General features: G+C 47.1%; 1 protein-coding gene across 5 annotated transcripts in view; it reads left to right on the top strand.

Moving 5' to 3' along the window:
* The window catches only part of Ttc1 (tetratricopeptide repeat domain 1), a 49989-nt gene extending 36600 nt beyond the window's left edge, over positions 1-13389 (top strand). For 3 of the 5 annotated variants that reach the window (XM_021240363.1, XM_021240366.2, XM_021240371.2), the window contains exons 6-9: positions 1098-1246; positions 4820-4874; positions 7442-7632; positions 12819-13389. In XM_021240363.1, the coding sequence (XP_021096022.1) occupies positions 1098-1246; positions 4820-4874; positions 7442-7590 (353 nt within the window). In that variant the 3' untranslated portion in view covers positions 7591-7632; positions 12819-13389. The remainder of the gene's footprint in view (positions 1-1097; positions 1247-4819; positions 4875-7441; positions 7633-12818) is intronic. The other 2 variants (XM_004836466.3, XM_087194897.1) reach the window with 1 other exon arrangement.
* The last annotated feature ends 7428 nt before the right edge of the window (positions 13390-20817 follow it).

Genomic DNA, 20817 nt, shown 5'->3' with positions numbered 1-20817 from the left:
AAATAAAGGGAAAAAAAACCAACAAAGGATTATTAGGGCAGTTATTTCTAAATGGAAGAAAAGGCCCTTTGCACCCCGACTAAAGGGTACCAAAGCAGTAGTGTGAAGGAACCGTGAGAGGTGAACTAGAAAGCTAACCTTGGTAGTTGAGTCCTAGAAAAGAGAATGCCACCAGTTGGTTTCCTTCAGCTCCGCACACTTCTCTGTCTCATTTGTCCACTGTGCACTTAATCTCAGTGTCTGGCCTGTACTGAACTGGGTAAAAGATAAGTAAACAAAAAGCGGGACTTGGAACACAGCCCAGAGTTGGGCAAATTAAAACCATAAGCCAGGGCTGGGGATTTAGCTCAGTGGCTCTGCTGCTGCCTTGCAAGCTCAAGGACCTGCCCGAGTTTGATCCCTGGTACCAAAAAAAAAACCATAAGCCAAATCCAGCCTGCCACCTGTTATTATACAGTCTACAAGCAAAGAATGATTTTTACATTTTTGAAGATTAGAAATTAAGTCCAAAGAAAAATAGTATTTCTGGGCCCGGGATTTAGCTCAGTGGTTTCGCCACCTGCTGCGCTATCGCAAGGACCCAAGTTTGATCCCTGATACCAAAAAAAAAAAAAAAAGAAAAATAATATTTCATGATATGTGAAAATTATTTGAGCCAGGTGTGGTAGTGCATGCCTGTAATCCCAGCACTTGGGAGGCTGAGGCAGGAAGATCTCTGGGAATTCAAGACCAGCCTGGGCTACATAATGAGTTCTAGGCTAGCCTAGACTACATGGCAAGACCCTGTCTCCAAAAAAAAGTTACTTGAAACTCAAATTGCAGTGTCCAGAGGTGAGGTTTTATTGAAACACAGCCCCCTGCATGGTGACAGATGGTCTGTATTTGCCATTGTGTACAGCAGTGCTCGGGTCATTGCAGCAGAGCCTCTGTCTGGCCCACAGATCTTAAAGTCCCTCCTTTGCCCTGTACAGAGAAAAGTCTGCAACCACAGGCACAGGCTTTGACCCTTGGAAGACGGGTGGTGAATGAACCTGATACAGCCCAAGATTTATGGGCCTCTTCTTTTAGTGAAATCATTATTTCTTCTCTTTTTGTAGCAATCCAGTTAAACCCCAGCTACATCCGGGCAATATTGAGGAGAGCAGAGTTGTATGAGAAAACAGACAAACTAGATGAAGCCCTGGAAGACTATAAAACTGTACTAGAAAAGGATCCATCAGTACATCAAGCAAGAGAAGCTTGCACGGTAAAACCTATATTTTTTAAATGTTTTTCTTATACTCTGATAGTGAATCTTAAATAATCCTTTGGGACACAACTAAATTCCACATTTAAGCTTAGCAAAATGTATGGGAGCTCAGTCTTTGAAGTGTTGGCCATAAGCGCACCGTGACCATGTGCGAGTTAACAGACATTCTGAGGGCGGCAGGTGTCACCATAACCCTCCAGGAGGGACCGGAAGTGCCTTTCACCGTTGCTGAGGAAGTCGTATCCACTGTAGTTACAGAGATTGGGTCAGAGTGATTCGTTGCATTATAGGCGGTGCGTTTCTTCCGCTTTCTGCCCATCCTTTCCCTCAGTCAGGCAGCACTCTTCTGTCCTGTCATCATGTGCTCTGCACATTTCCAGCTGAACACATCCTAAGCCTGACCTTGCTTACAATGCCTGTCGTTCTTGTCTTTGGCACTGACAATCTTTTTGCTTCTAAAGCTCATACTTATTTTTATCTCAGGTATAAATTAACTAAATATCATTGATTCCTCACCCATTTAAAAATAACCTCCACATTTATACTTATCTATTCACTTATTTTGCAATGCTGAGAATTGAACCCAAGGCCTTCACACTGAGCTACATCCCCGGCCCTTTTACTTATTATTTTGAGTCAGGATTTTGCTGAGCCACTAAGTTGTCCAAACTAAATTTTAATTTGTGATCCTCCTGCCTCAGCCTCCCAGAGTACTGGAATTGCAGGCATATACCATCACACCTAGCTATATTTTGACTTCTTTTTTTTGTTGTTTTTTTTGGTACCAGAGATTGAACTCAGGACCTTGAGCTTTCGAGGCAGACGCCAGAACCACTGAGCTAAATCCCCGGCTATATTTTGACTTTTATTTTGTTTTGTTTTGTTTTTTTGGTACCGGGGATTGAACTCAGGTCCTTAGCTTGCAAGGCAGGCGGTGGAACCACTGAGCTAAATCCCTGGCCCTATTTTGACTTTTATCACCACTTTTTGATTAACTCTAATTCATAAAGCAACATATATGCAAAATTATGTGCTACAGTGAAATATTTATGTTTTTACCAAAACATAATGGTTTATATGGCTTGTGTTTAGATGTCCCTCCAAAGCCTTATGCATTTATAGGTGGGGCTTTCTCAGAGGTGGCTGAATCTAGAGCATGTGATTGATTCATGGTGCAATGCTAGGATTAAGGGTTTGAGAAATAAGGGTGGGTGATCACTAAATCAGTGCACTGATTGGTTTGGCACCATCCTAATCTCAGTAGCCTGGATACAGTGTGAGGGACAGAAAGAGGCTTGTCTTGCCCTCTTGCTTGCTTTTCTGCCTTCTGCCCATCATGAACTGTTTCTCCTCTGCAATGCCTCTCTGCCATGCCACTCTGCCTTGTTGCCAGCCGACTATGAACTGAAACCATTACAAACTGAACCAAATAAACCTTTCCTCCCTTAACTTTGGATATTGAGTATTTTGTCTCAACAACGAGAAAAGTAACTAGGACAGAATTTGGTACCACAGAAGTGAGGTTGTTGCTGTGACTATACCTGACCATGTGGTTTAGGAGCCTTTTTGACTGGCTTGTGGGAAGGGGAAGGGTTAGCAAAGGTTTGGAGATGCGGGCTGAAAAGACAGAGGTCTAACACCTTAGGCTGGTCTTTTTTTTTTTTTTTTTTGTTCCAGGGATTGAACTCTGGACCTTGTGCTTGTGAAGCAGGAGACAGAACCACTGAGCTAAATCCCCAGCCTGTTTGTTTTTTGTTTTCGAGACAGGGTCTCACTATGTAGTCCAGGCTGGCCTTGAACTCACTGTGCAGTCCAGGTTGGCCTCAAACTCACAATGATCCTCTTGTCTCAGCCTCCCCAGTGCTGAGATTACAGGCATGTGCCACCACGCCCGGCACCTTAGGCTGTTCTTGATGGACGATTCTGGTCAGAGCTAAGAAGCCCAGAAAGCTGATAAAAATCCTGCCAGGGCTGGGGATTTAGCTCAGTGCCGCAGGCTGCCTGCCTCGCAAGCACAAGCACAAGGTCCCAAGTTGGATCCTCAGAACAACAAGAACAACAGCAAAAATCCTGCCAGTAAACACCAGGGTTGAGAAGTTTCTGCTGGGAAGAAGGACTGCATTGGCTGCTGGACTCCAGACAGTGTTGTGTTATGACCTGGCAGAAAGTATCTGCATTTTTCTCATGTCCAGGGACTTTGCCTGACACTGAGATTAAAGGTGGACTAATTAATCTTGTAGAAGAAATTTCAAGGCAGTATAATGTTGAGGTGGTGGCATGGCTACTGTTGGGAGCTGTTAGCCAGATTTATATTGAGAGTCAAGACCAAAGAGCCCAGCAGAATGATTTAAAATGCTGTGAATTTGGCCAGAAAGGAAGCTTTAGTAAAATTGTGCCTACAAAGATGGAACAGAGGAGAAGTTGGTTCCTGAAAAGACCAGCAAGAAAAAGCCAAGTATTTCAAAAGAAGACAACAGAAATGATGGCCTGCGGACATAACAGGAACCAGTAGGACTCCAACATTTACAGCCTTGGAGTTGCAAAGGTGAATGACTGCTTTGTGAAGAGAGCCCCAGAGCACCATGTTCCAGAGTGGCAGCAGCCTAGAGAGGTTATTCCACCAGATTTGATTCATAGGCACTCAACCCCTACAGCCCCAAGAGAGAAGGAAGCCTGGCTACTGCTCCAGTGGGTGGCAGACCTTGACGTCGTCCACCTGATGCTGGTTTTAGGCACATGCAGAATGCAAGAGTTGTGGAGTCAGGAAGGCTTCCACCCAGGTTTCAGAAGAAGACCTAGGAGTCCAGGCAGTGTGCCCCTGAGAGGACAGTGTGTGAAGCTGTGAGTGTGAAGCCGAAGGTGCAGTGGAGACCCCAGAAGTTTGGAGAAGCCAGGAACGTGGATCTTCTGAGGAAAACTGCAAGGAGGGAGCAGAGCTGGCCCAAGAGAGAAGCCATGGAAGCCACAACCACAGGCAGTGCCATAGGGGTGGAGCCACCCAAGCCTTTTGGAGTTCACAGATTGCCTTAACACTTTATAGAGGTTTCATCCATAGTCAGCTGGCTCCAAGGTAGGGTGGCATAGCAGACAGGCATCGCAGAGAGGAAGCAGTTCATGGCGAACAGTTTGTGACCAGAATCATGGAAAGAATTAAGTTGGTGAACCGAGGCACCAGTGTTTGTTTTTCCCTTTAATGGAATCATACATATGTACCCAAGCTAATCTTTGTACATTAAGTTTCTTTGGGGTTTTTTGAGGTCTTTATTTTGTTTATTTTTTAATAAATTTTATTTTATCCCATTTCCCCCCTTAGCCCCCTTGTACATTAGCTTTTAAATATTTCAAAAATTAAAAATAAGCCAGGCGTGGTGGCACAGGCCTGTAATCCCAGCACTCGGGAGCCTGAGGTGGGAGGATCACTGGGAGTTCTAGGCCAGCCTGGGCTACAAAGTGAGTTCAGGGCCAGCCTGAACTACAAAGGGAGACCCTGCCTCAAAAAAACAAACAAACAAAAAATCAAAATGAAGACAAAGAATTTTTCACCAATCCTTGTTTCTGCTTTTCCCTCAGCGATTGCCTAAGCAAATTGAAGAACGTAATGAAAGGCTAAAAGAAGAGATGTTAGGTAAGTTTGCTCTCCTTACTTTCGCTTGACCATAAACACTTCAGAAACCAGCGTGGAGGCCTTAGTGCTTTTACTTACTAGAAGAGAACACAAGACTTCAAATACTTGTTCGTCTATTTTTGGTACCAGGGATTGAACTCAGGACCTTGTGCTTTCGAGGCAGGCACAGTGCCACTGAGCTAGATCCCAGGCCCAGTTCAGATAGTTTTGAGACCCTTCCTTTGCTGTGTGTGGCAGTACTGGGGGCCAGTGACTGTTTTTTTAACCATTTTTCTCTAGAAAGAGCAGTGAAGGGCTGGGGATTTAGCTCCGTGGTTTCGCTGCCTGCTGTACAAGCACAAGGACCTGAGTTCAATCCCCAGTACCAAAAAAAAAAAAAAATAGAGCAGTGTGATTTAGAGAGGGTATCAGCTTTTTCAGAAACCAAATTTCCATTGTCTTTCCTAGAAATTTTTTCTTACTTTAAAGAATGCAAACATAGGGCTTGGGATTTAGCTGAGTGGTTCTGGTTCCTGCCTCACAAGCTGAGGACCCGAGTTCGATCCCCGGTACCAAAAAAAAACCCAAAAGAATGCAAACATAGGCCCGGGGATTTAGCTGAGTGGTGCTGTGCCTGCCTTGCACTCTCAAGGTGTGCGTTCAATCCCCGGTACCGCAAAAAAAAACCCAAACAAACACAGTTCCCAAGCTGGAGTAGCACCAAACTCTGTTTCCAACAATTTCATAAAACAGTTGCGTGTCTGCACGGAGTAACCCTAAGGTTGTAAGTGTACTGTACTCAGATTCGGTCAACAGAGCTGATGGCATCAGAATTGAGGGCATTTCTGTTTCAAAAATGGCACTGATGCTGGGGAATTAGCTCAGTGGGTCCACCGCCTCGCAAGCGCAAGAACCTGAGTTCGATCTCCGGTACCGAAAAAAAACAAAAACAAAAATGGCACTGAGGTTCCCCTTAGTGTTTGAGAAGACATCAGAGGCCAGAAATAGGAGTAAATAGTAAGAGGGGACAAAGAGAATAGGAGAAGTGGATTCATTTGACCAGTTACTTAATTCTCTTGTTTATCTGCCAAAGCATTTCATAGTTAGAGTCAGAAACCCTCTCATAAACAGGCTGCTTGAGGAGGAGTGAGGTTCCAGGACAGAGACATAACAGACTCTGTTTAAGCTGCCTGATATTTTCCTGCTTTTGTTTTGTTTAGTCTTGTTTGAGACAGGACTATGTAGTTCACAATGGCCTTGAATTCACTATGTAAGCCAGGCTGGCCTCAAATTTGTAGTGATTCTCCTGCCTCAGCCTCCCAAGTGCTGGGATCACAGGTGTGTGTCACCACGCCCAGCTTTTCTAAATCTATGTTAAATGAATTATATTCAGTGTATTACAATCACATGGGCCCAAAGGAAAAATCAATTAAAATACATTGACCCTTGTCATTTATGCTTTGGCACCAGTATGCAGAGAAGGAAGACAAATTTCCCAAAGAATCCTTCCAGCAGAGTTGACTGAGCAGAAGCTGCTAACCTAGACTGTCTAGAGCCTCCTGGCCCTGCCAGGTCGCCTCAAGACTCCAGAGAGAACTGCTTACATTCAGGCTATTTCTGGAGCCTTGCCCAGTTTTTCTAAAAAAGGTTTTTTTCCTGATTTACATATCTAATTAAACTTGACACCATGTTTGAGCAGAAAAATTATTTAAGAGTAATTTTCATCAAAGAAGGGGGAAAAGAGCATTGTCTTAACTATTTCACTTAATGATGCTTTATTTTAGCAAAACACTAAAAAGAGAAGAAACATGTAACTGAACTGAATTTCATGCTGAGTTCACTTTGTGAATGGCCATAATGGACTTAATGATTTTTCTCTCAGGCGTTGGTCTCTAAGATGTTTGTGAGTGAGTGAGAGGATCTCGATATGTAGTCCAGGCTGGCCTTGAAGTCAGACTCCTATGTTCAGGCTGACCTCGGATTCATGGTGATCCTCCTGCCTCAACCTTCTGAGTGCTAGGATTACAGAGGGGAGACACCACACCCAGCTTTAGGTCCATTTATGTATGTATGTATGTATGTATGTATTTATTTATTTATTGGTACTGGGGATCTAACTCTGGTCCTTGTGCCTGCAAGGCAGGCAGCAGAACCACTGAGCTAATTCCCCAGCCCTTTTGGTCCTCTGTGTGTGTGTGTGTGTGTGTGTGTGTGTGTGTGTGTGTGTGTGTGTGCGCACGTGTGTGTATGTTTTGGGGTTTTTTTTGGTACCGGAGATTGAACTCAGGACCTTGCACTTTTGAGGCAGGCGCCGGAACCACTGAGCTAAATCCCCAGCCCATGGTCCATTTTTTGGAGCAATCTAAAACCATAAAGGACTAGGCATGGTGGTGCATGCCTGTAATCCCAGCACTTAGGAGGCTGAGGCAGGAGGATCGCCATGAATTCAAGGCCACCCTGGGATACAAGTCAATTCAAGACCAGCCTGGATCACATAGAGAGACCTTGTCTCAAAAACCAATAAATCAATAAATAAATACACACCATAAAGGAGCTGTTGCTAAATCCATCTTCTTCCCCACTCTCAGTTCCAGATGGAATCAGAACTCCCATCTGTCATTGTCACTCCGCATGCTCAGGAGACAAAGTTTCCTCTCTCCGTGGCTTTGGCCTCCTCCAGAGATGCCACAGACACCGGGCAGGGCATTGCCACATACTCCTACCCTCCTTGCACTAGCACCTGTTGCTGCTTCCCTGCTTGAACCAGTCAGGCATACAGGTGGGACCTGTTCTTAACCCAGTCCAGATTTTCCGCGCATGCCGCCGCCTCCTTCCACCTTCTTGGAATGTATTCCTAATCCCTCAATTCCCAAAGTTGCTTGGATCATTCCTGACCACCAGCAGCCTGATACAGGCATATTCATAAACATAAGGGCGTCATCTTGGGGCTGGGCATACAACTCGGTGGTGGAGCACTTCCTAGCATGTGCCCTGGAGATCTTGGCCTCCATCCCCAGCACTGCTAGAAAGAAAAGAAAAGGAAGAGAAGCAATTTTTTAACCGGCTGACATGAGCACCACATTCAAGGACTACATGTGGAGCTGTGGGAGCTGGGTGGGTGAAATGGCCTGTCCTCTGTCCTTGCAAGATCCAGCGCATTCTTACAGCTGTACTGCTGCCTGGTGTTTTTCTCTGCTCTGCACGTAGGAGGGGGTCCTGACATCACCCCCTTTCTGAGAGTCATAAGACAGACTGAACTGTCACCATCCCTCTTAAAGGCTTCAGCCACACGTGGGCAGGAAAATGCAGTCCTGTCTCGCTCACTTGCTTGCTCTCTCTTCTCTTCATGCCGCCCTGCCTAGCATTCTTCACTGCACACTGTGTACTTGGCAAGATTTCATGCTGTGGCCACATTAGGGTCTCTGAAACAGTTCCTTATATTCGCTGCCTTTGTTCTCCCATTAGGAAATATCAATACGCTCTCAGTGCCCCATTTATTTCACTCTTCCTCCTTTGACAGTTCTTGGAAAGGCTTATGTCAGCCTCTACTTTCATCCCAGAACTAAAAAAAAGAAATTGAATTGGGCAGGAGTTTTATCTTCGTGCTTTGTGTTCGTTTAATTTGCCTTCGCTCAGAGGAAAGCGACAGTTAGCTGCATGGCGTATTTCCTGCCTCATTAGAGGAAACTCAGTATTAGGGTTCCATTGTATGCACTTTGGTTCTTCTAAGTAGAGAAGGTCCCAAAGGGGCTGTGCCATTGTGCTGAAACTCTGTGCTCTTAAGGAGACAAAAACAAATGGCATTCCTAGTTATCCTCAGGGTAAACCGCCTTGTGCAGTTGGTGTCTCCAAAGAAATTATGCGAAACGGGTCTGTTGGGTTACTGTGATACAGTGTTGCCTGGAGGCAAAGAAATTAATACTGATCAGACCTGGATCCGATGGGGAGCACTGGTCTCCAGCTCCAAACAGTCTTGTCTGAGCACAAGCGGTTCGGGGCTGGTCTCTCTCCCTAGTCCAGTGGGTAGGGTGCTAGCAGTGAGAGACATGCTGGTGCATGCAGCTGAGTGAAGGTGCCAGGTTTGCTATTAGAGAAAACAAGGAAGCCCAGAGATCATTGTCCAGACAGGGAAGGCATCAGATTTGGCAGCTGGTGGAAAGTGTAGTGGATCAGCTACTTTGCTAGAGGGTCCTGTTTGGAGTAGATGAAAGCTGCTTCAGTCTCTGAGCACCTAGCCTGACTCTGAACGAGAGGCAGGAGAATTGCTGATCTCCACCAAAAGTTGCTGCTTATTTGCTGCCATAATGACAAAAGGCAAAAGGTGAGTTTTTCACAGCATACTGTTTGGCTGTGTTCGTGATCCACTGGCCGTGGTGGTTTCAGGGGTTCTTCATGCAGCATTATGAAAATGTTTGTTCACTGAATAAATGGCCTTGTCCATAATGCTATGCTAATTTTGCAACTGCCAGAGGCACCCTGGGCTCTCCCTTTCTGATCCATTCTTCACATTGCCGTAGATTATTCCCTCTGAAAGCTCAGTTCTCAAGACCTCAGTGGCCTCCTGTGGCATGAGAGCCATAGGCCCCTGGCCTGGCTCAGGAGAGCAGTAGGATATGCCCTCCTTCCTACCTGTCCACCCCTCCCTGTCAGGTGGTTGCAGTCCTCCCTGTCCTTTGCTGCCTGTTTCAAATTCAGTTCTTCCACAGAGATTGCACAAGATTGCAGTTCTCTCTTCCCTCCCTACTCAGGCCATCTGCCGTAGCATTTAATATCTCATATGAACTTGCTCTTGTGTGTGTGTTCTCTTCCATTCACATTCTAAAGTGGCTTGGCTATGTACACTGTGTCATGTGTCTTTCATCCCCCCACACAAGGCAGAGCCTCACATGTACTGAGTACGCTGTGGGGAATTAGCTCAAGTCAGTTGATCTCAGGTCTTCTCTCCTGTGGAGACTGGTTAGTCATTGTCCCTATTAGATCCTGCTACCTGCCGGCCACTTTGTGTACATCATCTCATTTAGTAATCTGAACTTCCTGTTGTGTCTTCTGTTCTGGAAACAAAAGTTGTGGAATGTGTGCAGCCAGTGATGCTGCATTTGAAGGGAGAATGATACCATGTGTGTTAAGTCTGGGTTGTCCACAAAACAAGCCACTGCAGAAGGACAGGAGGTTTATTGAGGGAAGCACCTGTGAGGGGAAATAAGGCTAGAATGAGAGGAGGCCGGAGAGCTGTCAGCCCCCTTGTGGAAGGAAGGTTAGGGTAGGGAGGAAAACTCTTCCACTGCAGTTTCAGCAAAGCCATCAGAGCCTGCGTTCATGGGAGTCCTGGTCCGTCCCTGCCATGTCCAGGTGGCCCATAGGAGGGGGAGCTCAGTGTGTACCTGCCAATAGATTCTGGACTGCAGCCACTAGGTCCTCTGCATTTGAAAAAGCTCACTTTCATGACCCACACTGGAGAGTCATCCAGGCTGAGTTCAAAGAAAGGCTCCTTGTGCAGACGGCTCCTTCCGCCAGTAACACAAAGGACGGACCTAGGGAGGAAAGCTCTCCCTCTGTCTGTTGTTTGAATGCATGCCCTCTTCGCTTGGAAGAATCTTTGTTCACTTGCACCCACTCATCCCTGTTCTTGAGGGATAAGGGGGACAGAGCGGGATAACTGGGAACTGAACCCAGGGCCTTTGCACATCTCCGGCTCTTTATTTTACGACAGGGTCTTGCTGAGTTGCCAGGGCTGAGCTCGAAGTTCAGTTCCGAATCAGCCTCACAGAGTGCTGGGATTACAGAACTTCCCCACCACACCCAATAAGAAGTGTCCCTTTAATACAGATCCTGGGGACAACACCCCACTGTGCCATTGTCCTGGACTAGCTCGCCGCTCTTCAGTGCTCACAGCTGCACAACTTGCGGCCTCTCTAGGAAGGGTTTCCACACGGTGGGGATCTGCAAGCACCTCCTAGGGCATGCATGGCTCTTGTGTCTTTCTCCCCACAAGGCTGTGGACATCTCAACACCCCTGAACTGCTTTTGTTTTAGATACCGGGGCCTCACTATAACAGACACCAAATAAAATTTGCAGATTGTACTTTAAACTGCTTACAGTTGTGAATTGTGGCCTGGGGCCCTTGAATAGCGGCTTCTTGGAGGTAGAGCTCTCCACCTTGGGAGTCTGATGTAAGTGGTTCCTGAGACTCAGTCTCACTTGGATTACTTTAAATGATTGTTTCCTCCCTGTTCTCTTTTGCCAGCCCCAGGGCAGAGTGCTGGGTCTGTGTTGTTGACAGGCTTCCTGAGGGCTCCTGGCTCAGCTCTGCGTGCTGTGCTTCCCTGCCCAGTCATCCGTTCGTCCATCTGTCCATCCACTGAGGCTGTGCTCCTGGTCTCTGTGCTGCCCTTGTCTGCAGACACCCAAGGCCAGGCCAGTGATGCTTCGAGAGCAGCAGTGCTGAGCCTGTGTGCTCCAGGGCTGTCCCAGGGCCTGGCGCTTTCTCCACAAATGAGTTGGCCAGGGCCGGAGATTTAGCTCAGTGGTTCCGCCGCCTTCCTCGAAAGCGCAAGGTCCCCAGTTCGATCCCCAGTTTGGGGGCTCAGAGTGACAGAAGCTGCTAACAGGAAAGGAAGGTGGAGCTGGGCATGGTGGCTCATCCCTGCAGTCCCAGCGCTCTGGGAGACTGGGGCAGGAGGATCCAAAGTTTGAGCCCAGCCTGGGAACCTAGGAGACCCATCCCAAAATAAAAACAGAAAGGGCTGGAGATGCCACTGGCTCACTGTGAAGGTCTTGCCTGGGTTCCGTTCCCAGTACCACTTACAAAACCAAAAACAGAAGGTGGAAGCAGCCTGTACCTCTGAGGTTTAGGGGGTCTCTTCCCATCTAACCCTATTCTCACCTCCAGGGGAAGCAGACCTGCAAAAATAAATTAAGACAGATTAGAAGGGGTCGAAACTTCCTATTTACTCATCCTAGCCAAAACTGCCTGGAATAGTCAGAATAGTCCATCCCACTGCCTCCCAAATCCCTACAAATCTCTAAAATATTCTGAAAACTATAGCGCTTTTTTTGACATAGAGCCTCACTAAGTTGTCCAGGCTGGACTTGAACTTGTGGTCCTCCTACCTCAGTGTAGGGATTTATAGACGTGGGCTACCATACACAGCTTGAAATCCCAACTTTCAACGTACAAACTTATGTCTTAAAGCAGGATAAGAATCCTTGATTTGGGCCGGGGATTTAGCTCAGTGGTGCTGCCACCTGCCTCAGAAGCTCAAGGTCCTGAGTTCAATCCCCAGTACCACAAAAAAGAAAGAAAGAATCCTTGGTTATAACCATGTCTCTCAGTTTTGACTGTAGGACATGAGGTCACCCAAGTGACAAGTTAAGCCTGGGACTTGGGAAGGGAGCCCTGGGCCATTCAGGTTAGTGGCACTGTGCAGACACACATGATCCCACTTACGGAGAAATGCTAAGTGCATGTGGATGCTGAGGATCTGCTTAGAAAGGCAGAAGGCTCTTGAGTTTGGATCCGGGCTCAGTAGAAATTTGCTAAGTTAGGTTGAATTTAGCCTGTGGCTGCTGATGTTTCCTGGAGAACAGACTTGTTTGGGGGCGCTCTGGTCTCAGCCAGGCTAGCAAGGCTCAGCGGGGCCCCATCACCTCAGCTCCCAGCAGCAGCAGCAGCCTCTGTGTGCTGTGCTGGTTCTGGCCGGTGTGTCAGGAGGCTTTGGTGTCACCGGAGGGGCCAGTAGCACTCGTCACTCACACGCACTGGCACAGGCTCAGGAGACGGCACTGCAGAGTGGGGAGCAGCACCTGCAAAGGCCCCTCGTAGGTTTTGTATTACTAAAGGCGGGCTCTCTGAGTGCAGAGGGTTACTTTTCCTATTCTGTAATCAGACAGGAACACAGATCAGTTGGTATCTTCTTGCTTCTGTTCACCCTGTGTTCATTTGAGTTTTTGCTTTTACTCTGCAGGTAAACTAAAAGATCTTGGGAACTTGGTTCTCCGACCTTTTGGGCTCTCCACAGAAAATTTCCAGATCAAACAAGATTCCTCCACTGGCTCCTACTCCATCAATTTTGTTCAAAATCCAAATAATAATAGATAACAAAGATAACAAGTTTTAAAAGAAATTGTGTACTGCTTGCTGTTCGCAAGGGGGAAGGCCCTGCCAGTGTTTAACTTTCAAAAGCATCTTCTGTAGAGGAACGGCTGCCCCGTAGAGCCTAGTGCCGCCTCTCTGCTCCTATTTATAATCTCCGTGAAGTGTGCTTCTCGTGTCGTGAGCCTCCTCTGGTTTCTACGTTCCAGCGGTGTCTGTGCAGCTCTTACCCTTAGTCCAGGAGGAAGCTCACTTTTCACGGCTGACCTCTGAGCCACACACGCTGCCCGCAGAAGCCTCTCCCTAAGGAGCGAGTTGGGTGACAGCCCCAGCAGGGTCCCCAGCACCCTCTGCCTCCCTGGTCACACCCATGCCGAGGCTGCCGTGCAGGGTCTGTGGCCTTCCCTGCCTCCCCTTGTGTAATAAAAGCTTCTGTGATGGTTTGGGGCTGGGCTGTGCATTTTGTACCCATCGAGACAGATGAGGCGGACGTGCGTGGCTTTGGGAGGTAGTACTGGTTTCAAGCAGGGTTGCTGATCATGAATTTGACAAATCCGTCTGAGACCTTTAGTTGTCTCCTTGAAGATTTTCTTGACCAGAATGTACTAGAATTCAGAAATTGCACCTCACAAACCATCTCAGGCTGGTGCAGATTTGTTCAGATAATTATGAAATCTGTGTTTTCACCAGGACTTAACCCTAACCCTACCCCAGTACTGGGGATTGAACCTAGGGGCACCTGACCACTGAGCTACATCTCCAGCCTGCCCTTAAAATTACAGTCCCCCTGCCTCGATCTTCTGAGTACTTGGGGTTGTGGGTGTGTAGCACCACATCCAGCAACCAACCATCAATCTTAACTTGAGTCACAGTTACTCATTCAGGAGTGACAGTGTGGAAGTCCCAGAAGGAACCGTAGTCTTTAGACCACATGGAGCCAGAGTTTTCTGGGAGCATTGTGTGGTTTGGTTTCTTCCCGGTCATCTGTGGTGCCAGGGTACAGCTTCCCGCTCTGGTTTGGCCGTGCGGCTTTTAGAAGGGTTTTTAGGGGGCCTGCAGCGGTGCTCCCAGTGGCAAGGCTGTGCTCTTGCTCTGCTCCAGGAAGCCGCTGCAGACGCTGGTGGACAAGGCTGTTAGCTCTGATTTGGTACCCAGGCACCCAGACGGAAACACCACTCCTTGTGGGATTTACCTGGGAAGCGGAAAGGACACAGGAGTGTGGTTTGTTTTGCTTTGCTCTATTTATTTTTTTTTTTTTTGGTACCAGGGATTGAACTCTATACCTTGCACTTGCAACGCAGGTGCAGTGCCACTGAGCTAAATCCCCAGCCCTGCTTTACTCTCTTCATGTTAAGCCTGGCATCCAGTTTTCCCAGAAAACTGTGTGTGAAAAATCACCCAAGTTGTATAGAAACCTTGGCCAAAGCTGTGTGGTGTTGGGTGCTCCTGTCGGCCAGCCTTCTGCCAAAGCAGTGTGTTTCCAACCCTAATCTTAAACACTCTTGCACAAAATTAAATGGTAGGAGATGTAACTTAGAGGTAGAGGACATGCACAGGGTCCCGGATTTGATCAAAAAATTCCACTTTGTGGGCCAGGCATGGGGGCGCACACCTGTAATCTCTGCCCTCAGGAGGCAGAGGCAGGAGGACCGCTGAGTTCAAGGCCAGCCTGGGCTACATAGTGAGACCTTGTCTCAAAAAACATTTTTTTTCTTAATACGAATAGTTATGAAAATATCTTCCATGACAAAGACATAGTGAGCGGAATGATGAGATTTTATGATGTTGCAAACTTTTTTTCCTTTTGTTTCTTTGTGGCTCTAGGTATCAAACCCAGGAACAGTCTACCACTAAGCTACATCCCCAGTTTTTTTGTTTTTTTTTGTTTTTGCAGTACTGAGCTATAGCCCCAACTCCTTTTTTTTTTTTTTTTTTTGTATTTGAGACAGGTTCTTACCCAGTCACCAAGTTGCCCAGGGTGGACTCAAATTTGCAGTCTTCCTGCCTCAGTGTCGCATAGTGCTAGGATTACAGGTTGCTGTTACACTAGGCTTAGTGGGGTGGGGGGGCCCCTTTTTAACTTTGAGTGTATGTTTGCAATACAAAGTAGTTAGGATTGTTTTGGTGAATTGGAATATATTATATATTGTATATACTATATATATTTAAAAATATATGTGTACATATTTTTCCTTGTTTTTGAGATAGAGTTTTTTGCTAACCTGCCTGGGCTGGCCTAAAACTTGAAAGCCTCCTGCCTCAGCCTCCCAAATATCTAGAATTACAGGCATGTGCCACTGTACCTGACTCTTGCATACTTCTTTAATGTGTGGCTTTATAGAAGATTGCAAGATTCTCTTACTGCCTCTGTACTCAAGTTTGTCATGAAACCGTATGTCATGTCTTCCAGGAATTCTTTTTGCTCACAACAGAATGACAGTGAAGAAAGCAAATAGCCCCTTAGCATTATGAAAATAATACATGGGCACCTGAAAGGGTCTGGGGAACCCCTCAGGAGCTGTGAACTACATTCTCAGAACTGCTGTCAGATGAGACTTGACCTCTACGGCTGAGACCCCTGTGCCGAGGAACGAGAGGCCTGGGCCACTGTTGCCACTGGGTGTAGTAGCATCTGTGCTCCAGGCCCACTTTCCTTCTTCCACTGCCAAACTGAAACCTCACCGGGTGTCAAAGGGGGCCCAGCAGTGCCCCTCAAAAGCCAATGAAGGGGTCTCCGTAGGTACCAGTTTGCTTTTATCCAGCACTGTTATTACCCTGCCCCCAAATCTAGAAGGAAACATAGATTCAAACCTTTGTAAATATTTGACCATAGGAAAATCTTGGCTGGGCACGTGGTGCACACCTGTAATCCCAGCTCTGTATTTGGGAGGCCAGATGGGAGGAGCCAAGTTTGAGACCAGCCTGGGCAACTTAGCAAGACCCTGCCTCCAAAAATACAAAGGGCTGGGGCTCTAGCTCAGGGGCAGAGCTCTTGCAAACAGCATAAGCCCCTTGCTTCCATTTCCAGTACCACAAAAAAATAGTCCTATAGGGCCCGATTTAGCTCAGTGGTTCCAGCACCTGCCACGCAAACGCAAGGTCCCAAGTTCAATCCCTGGTACCAAAAAAAGTCCTATGGGGTGTGGAAGTAGGAAATGTATAAAGGAAAGTAGTGCTTTACTGCTGCTAAAATGTATGATTTTTAAATTCTACAATGCCATCTTCCCCCCACCAAAAAATAGATCAGAATTTCCTTTTTTGTGCTGAGGATTGGACCCAGGGACTTCGCCCTTGGTGAGCACATGCTCTGCCCCCTGGATTTACGTCTAAGGTATTTGCACTCTGAATATATTCTTAGTCCAACAACACCACAATGGAGCAAAATAATTTTGATCTTTTAGAGCTGCTTTGACAACCCTTAGACACATTGTTTAAAATACTGTGATCTGTTGTTTCCCTACCTGCTGCCATGCTGAGTAGACAGTTGTTTCCCGGAAGTGGTGGGGGATTTTCGGTTCTAGCATCAGCACCCACATCGCCTCGCCTCCGAGGGGGCAGAGCCAGACTCTCCTGAGGTGGTCACTATTGGGGACACACAGTGATTGGAGGGAGCATCACTGACTCGGGGCAGAGGAAATCCTATGTCGATGCGGATCTTATGCTGATGAAGATCTTAGGTCGATGGTCTTATGGGATTTTGTTGTTTTTGTTTTTGTTTGGTTTTTTGAGGCAGAATCTCCCTTTGTGGTTCAGGCTGGCCCTGAACTCAACTATGTACCCCAGGCAGGCCTGATCCTCCTGCCTCAGCCCCAGCCCGAGTGCTGGGATTACAGGCTGGGATTACAGGCATGTGCCACCAAGTCCAGCTCAGGATCTTATGTTGATGAAGGCTGTAAGGAGAGCATTCTTACCATAGGTGAGATGGGTTAAGCTGATAAGGAATTTGTCCCTCCCCAGGGGAAACCTTTCTTACTACTGGTTCTCAAGAAACTGTGTTGTCTTTAGCTGATGTAATCTTGCCCTTGTGTATCACAGCATCACAGGACCATTGAGGTCTCAGCTGTGGCTGGAGGCAAAAATGGAGTTATGTCTGGACATGCCATAGCCAGCCTGTAGGCAGAAAAACTAGGCCTAATTGTGAAATGATTTTTCTCCAAAATTATGTAGAATGGCTCCAGATAAAGTTGGTATTAAACATTCCAGAAGAGGTGGTCTCCATGTGGCCCTCACTCTCCAGAGGCCCTGCACCCTTCCATGCCTATTACTATCCTGTCTGCTACTAACCAAATGCATTACCTTGAGATAAATAGAAACTGGCCATCTCCATACATGTTACCACCCGAGGAGTAACCCCCGTGTCACTCTAGAAGGTTCACGGAGCCAGCTGTCCACAAAGAAACTGGGGTGGGAGGCAGTGGAAGCCAGTAGTTTGACTCCACCTCATCAAGGCCGGGGAGTCTGTCTGTCTCCCCTGTACACTGCCCAGAATAGCCTCAGCACCCTGGAGTTTATGATCCTAGTGACCCAAGTAAACCTCCTGCAGCAGTAATCGTATCAGGTAAGTACTGTGTGGTCTTGGCAAATGTGGACGGCTCAGCTGGTTTCTCAGTAGTGATTCCAGCAACAGCCATGAATCCCAAAAAGATCTTGTCGGGACCATGGTGAGCCGTGCTGAGCCGTCTCTCACAGGACACGGAATTACCTAGGACAGTAGGCATTCAACCTGACCTGTAAGCATTTGTCTCCTGGCCTTTCAGTTCTCATCTTTACATCTTGGATATTTGCAAGGACTTGAGACTTTCAAATATCCCTCACTTGTCCTTTGGTTTCAGCCTCCCCACCTTTAAATCAAATTTCCATCAGGTCTTGAGTTTTGTGTTTTTTTGGTTATCGGGAACTGAACTCAGGACCTCGAACTTGCCAGGCAGGCGAGGTGCTGCTCAGCTACATCCCAATCTGAGTCTTGAGTTTTTGTATTTCACACAAGTAGTTCTTCCATCAGCTGGAGCTTCTGCAGAAGGTTCACCCAGAAAATTGCGATTATGATTGCAACAAATTCATACTCTTGTGGTTGTCTGTGTAAAGTACACTATGGCTAATTCATTTTACATCGTGGATCTGAGCTATCATTAAATTCACATGCTGTTCTTAAAATGTCAGCGGGGCAGAATGGGGTGGGGGCTGAGGGTTAAACCCAGGGTCTTGCTCATCCCAACCAGTTTAATTTTTTTTTTTTTTTTTTGTAGTACTGGGGATTGAACACCTTGAACTCCAGACCTTGCGCTTTCAAGGCAGGTGGTGGAACCACTGAGCTAAATCCCCCACCCCGGTTTAAATTTTAAGACAGTGGAGCAGGCGTGGTGGTGCAGCCCCGTAATCCCACCACTTGGGAAGCTGAGGCAGGAAGACAACCATGAGTCTGAGGCAGCCTAGGCTACATAGTGAATTCAAGGCCAGTCTGGACTGCATACATATCGAGGCCCTGTCTCAAAAATAAATACAAATTTTAAGACAGGGTCCAACCCAACCTCTTGTTCTCTGACTTTCCACGTGTCTCCCTTCTGTCACCAACTAGCACAGCAGCCTTGTATTTTGGTGTGGTTTTCTTTAGCTTTTTGCACCTTGCTCCACTCAACGTTCCCTCGAGCAGGTGCAGAAGCCTGGCGCAGCTGAGCCCGTGTAGCTCATCACCTTGGCCTCGTCCCGGCACCTGCCTGCACGGGCCCTTCTGAGTTGCTCGGGTGTAGTCAGTTGTCCTTTCTGCATCTGGGGTAGCGGGAGGTGGGCTTGCCCTAGAAATGAAATGCTGCTGGGCATGGTGATGATTTCTGGGGCTCCAGGACTGTCGGTGAGTCGTGCTCACTCAGTGTTCAAGCTAAAAACAAGGTGGCTTAAAGGAGACAAGACACAAGTTTTTTAGATGCATTTTACTGTAACAGTGAGGTGCGGAGCCAGCAGCGGGTGTTAAAGGTAACCCTGATTGAAAGATGTAATTCTGCAGTTCACTCCCAAGAGCTAAGCAGGCCGGGCAAATCCTGCCTTTTACAACCAGTTTAGCAAGTCTTGAAATGTCAAAATGGAACATAGGCTCTGATAGGAGACCAAAGAGGTGAGCTAGTGAGCCAGCTGTCCAAGTTTACTTTAATTTCCTTAAGAGTTTTAACAGGGCGTGGTGCCACATGCCTATAATCCCAGCATTCTGGAAGGGTGAGGCAGGAGGATCAAAAGGTCAAGTCCAGCCTGGGCAATTTACCAAGACCTTGTCTCAAAAAATAAAAGGGGGAAAAACAAACAAAAAATAAAAGGGGGAGGGCCAGGGATTTAGCTCAGTGGTTCCACTGCCTGTGTTGCAAGCACAAGGACCCAAGTTTGATCCCCGGGAACCAAAAAAAAAAAAAAAAAAATAAGGGGGAGAGGGCTCAGTATAGAAGCCCTGGGCTCATTCTCTGGTACCAAAAAAATAAAAAAGCCAGGTGTGGTGGCATATGCCTGTAATTCCAGGCTGAGGTGGGAGGATCTCCAAGAATTAGAGACCAGCCTGGACTCAAAGTTTAGAGCCCACAGTAGACTGAGTCTGTTAAAGCTCCTGAAAATGAAAATAGACTGCTGGGGACCAGCCAGCCCATGAGGTGGGACTAACCTATCCTTAGAGCATCAGAATGACTACTTAAAACCTTCAAAGGACAAAGAAAACTAATGATGTAACTGTTTTATGAAAACTAGTGGGAATGCCATCTATTTGAAATGCCGTCTTTCTATTTGAAGGCATCAAAAATTTCAGTCTTGGGCCAGGGATTTGTCTCAGTGGTACGCAAGTTCAATCACTGGTACCAAAAAAAAATTTCAGTCTTCGTAGCCAAACTGGTAATTGTTAAAGCTAGGGATAGGTAAATAAGGTTTTTAAGGGCCAAGGATTTAGCTCAGTGGCACCGCACCTGACTCGCAAGTGCAAGATCCTGAGTTCGATCCCCAATACCAAAAAAAAAAATAAGGTTTTAAGTATTCATTTATAATTTTTTGAGATACTCTATAATGAAAAAATTAGTTTACAATTTTCCACCCCTGAGGTCTACATGCTAGGAATTAGCTCCATCATACAAAGAAAGGTCTATCGGCCAGAACTAGAAACAACCAGCTTTTTCCTTTCAGTAGAGAGGAAGCTTGGAAGCTCACATTACAAAGGCATTACAGCCCGAAGCTAGAAATCTGTGGCTGGGACTCAGTGTCAGGCAGGCCGCCTTCCTGTGAGTCCCAGCTGCCTGCCTGGCTTCTACCAAGACGGAGCTGTTACCAGCTCTGGAGTTGGTTGGTCATTCAGTCATCGGATAGCTGTGAGGGGAAGGAATCTCTCTTGGGGAAGGCCTAGCTGGATCCAAGGACACTGGAACTTCACTGTCCCTCTGTGGGTACAGCGCTGCACTGGTTCCACGTGGCTCCTCAGGGAGCCACCCTGTCACCAAGCACATGGGCACGCCCCAGCTTCCAGGCTGCCTCCAACAAGAATCTGAAACTTCAGCAAGCCAAAGGAGTCCTCAGAAGGTCAAGGTGGAAATGGAGGAAGCAGCATTTAAACACAAGGACATAGGCTCTGCCAGGCCACACAGGTCATGCGAAACTGTTCGGTAGGGTGGTTTGACCGCCCCAAAACAATGCTGTTTGCATCTTTGCCTCATGAACCAAAAAAAGGGTCTGAGGGTTTCGCTGGAGGGGGTGGTGACAGGATGGGACTCAGGGCCTCACCTGTGCTAGGCAGATGCTCTACCAGTTACAACGCCAGCCCCAGTATGACTCGATTGGACTCTGCCTGGCACAGTTAGCGTCGGAGACCAGGACACAGGTTTCTGTGAAGGCAGCCCTGCCTCATTTCCACA

The sequence above is a fragment of the Heterocephalus glaber genome, unplaced genomic scaffold, assembly GCF_053883595.1.
Source record: "Heterocephalus glaber isolate CG9 unplaced genomic scaffold, H.glaber_assembly_v1.0 deba00001606, whole genome shotgun sequence".
Lineage (NCBI taxonomy): Eukaryota > Metazoa > Chordata > Mammalia > Rodentia > Bathyergidae > Heterocephalus > Heterocephalus glaber.
The sequence above is the reverse complement of the archived record's forward strand: the minus strand, read 5'-3'. Positions and strand labels throughout refer to the sequence as shown.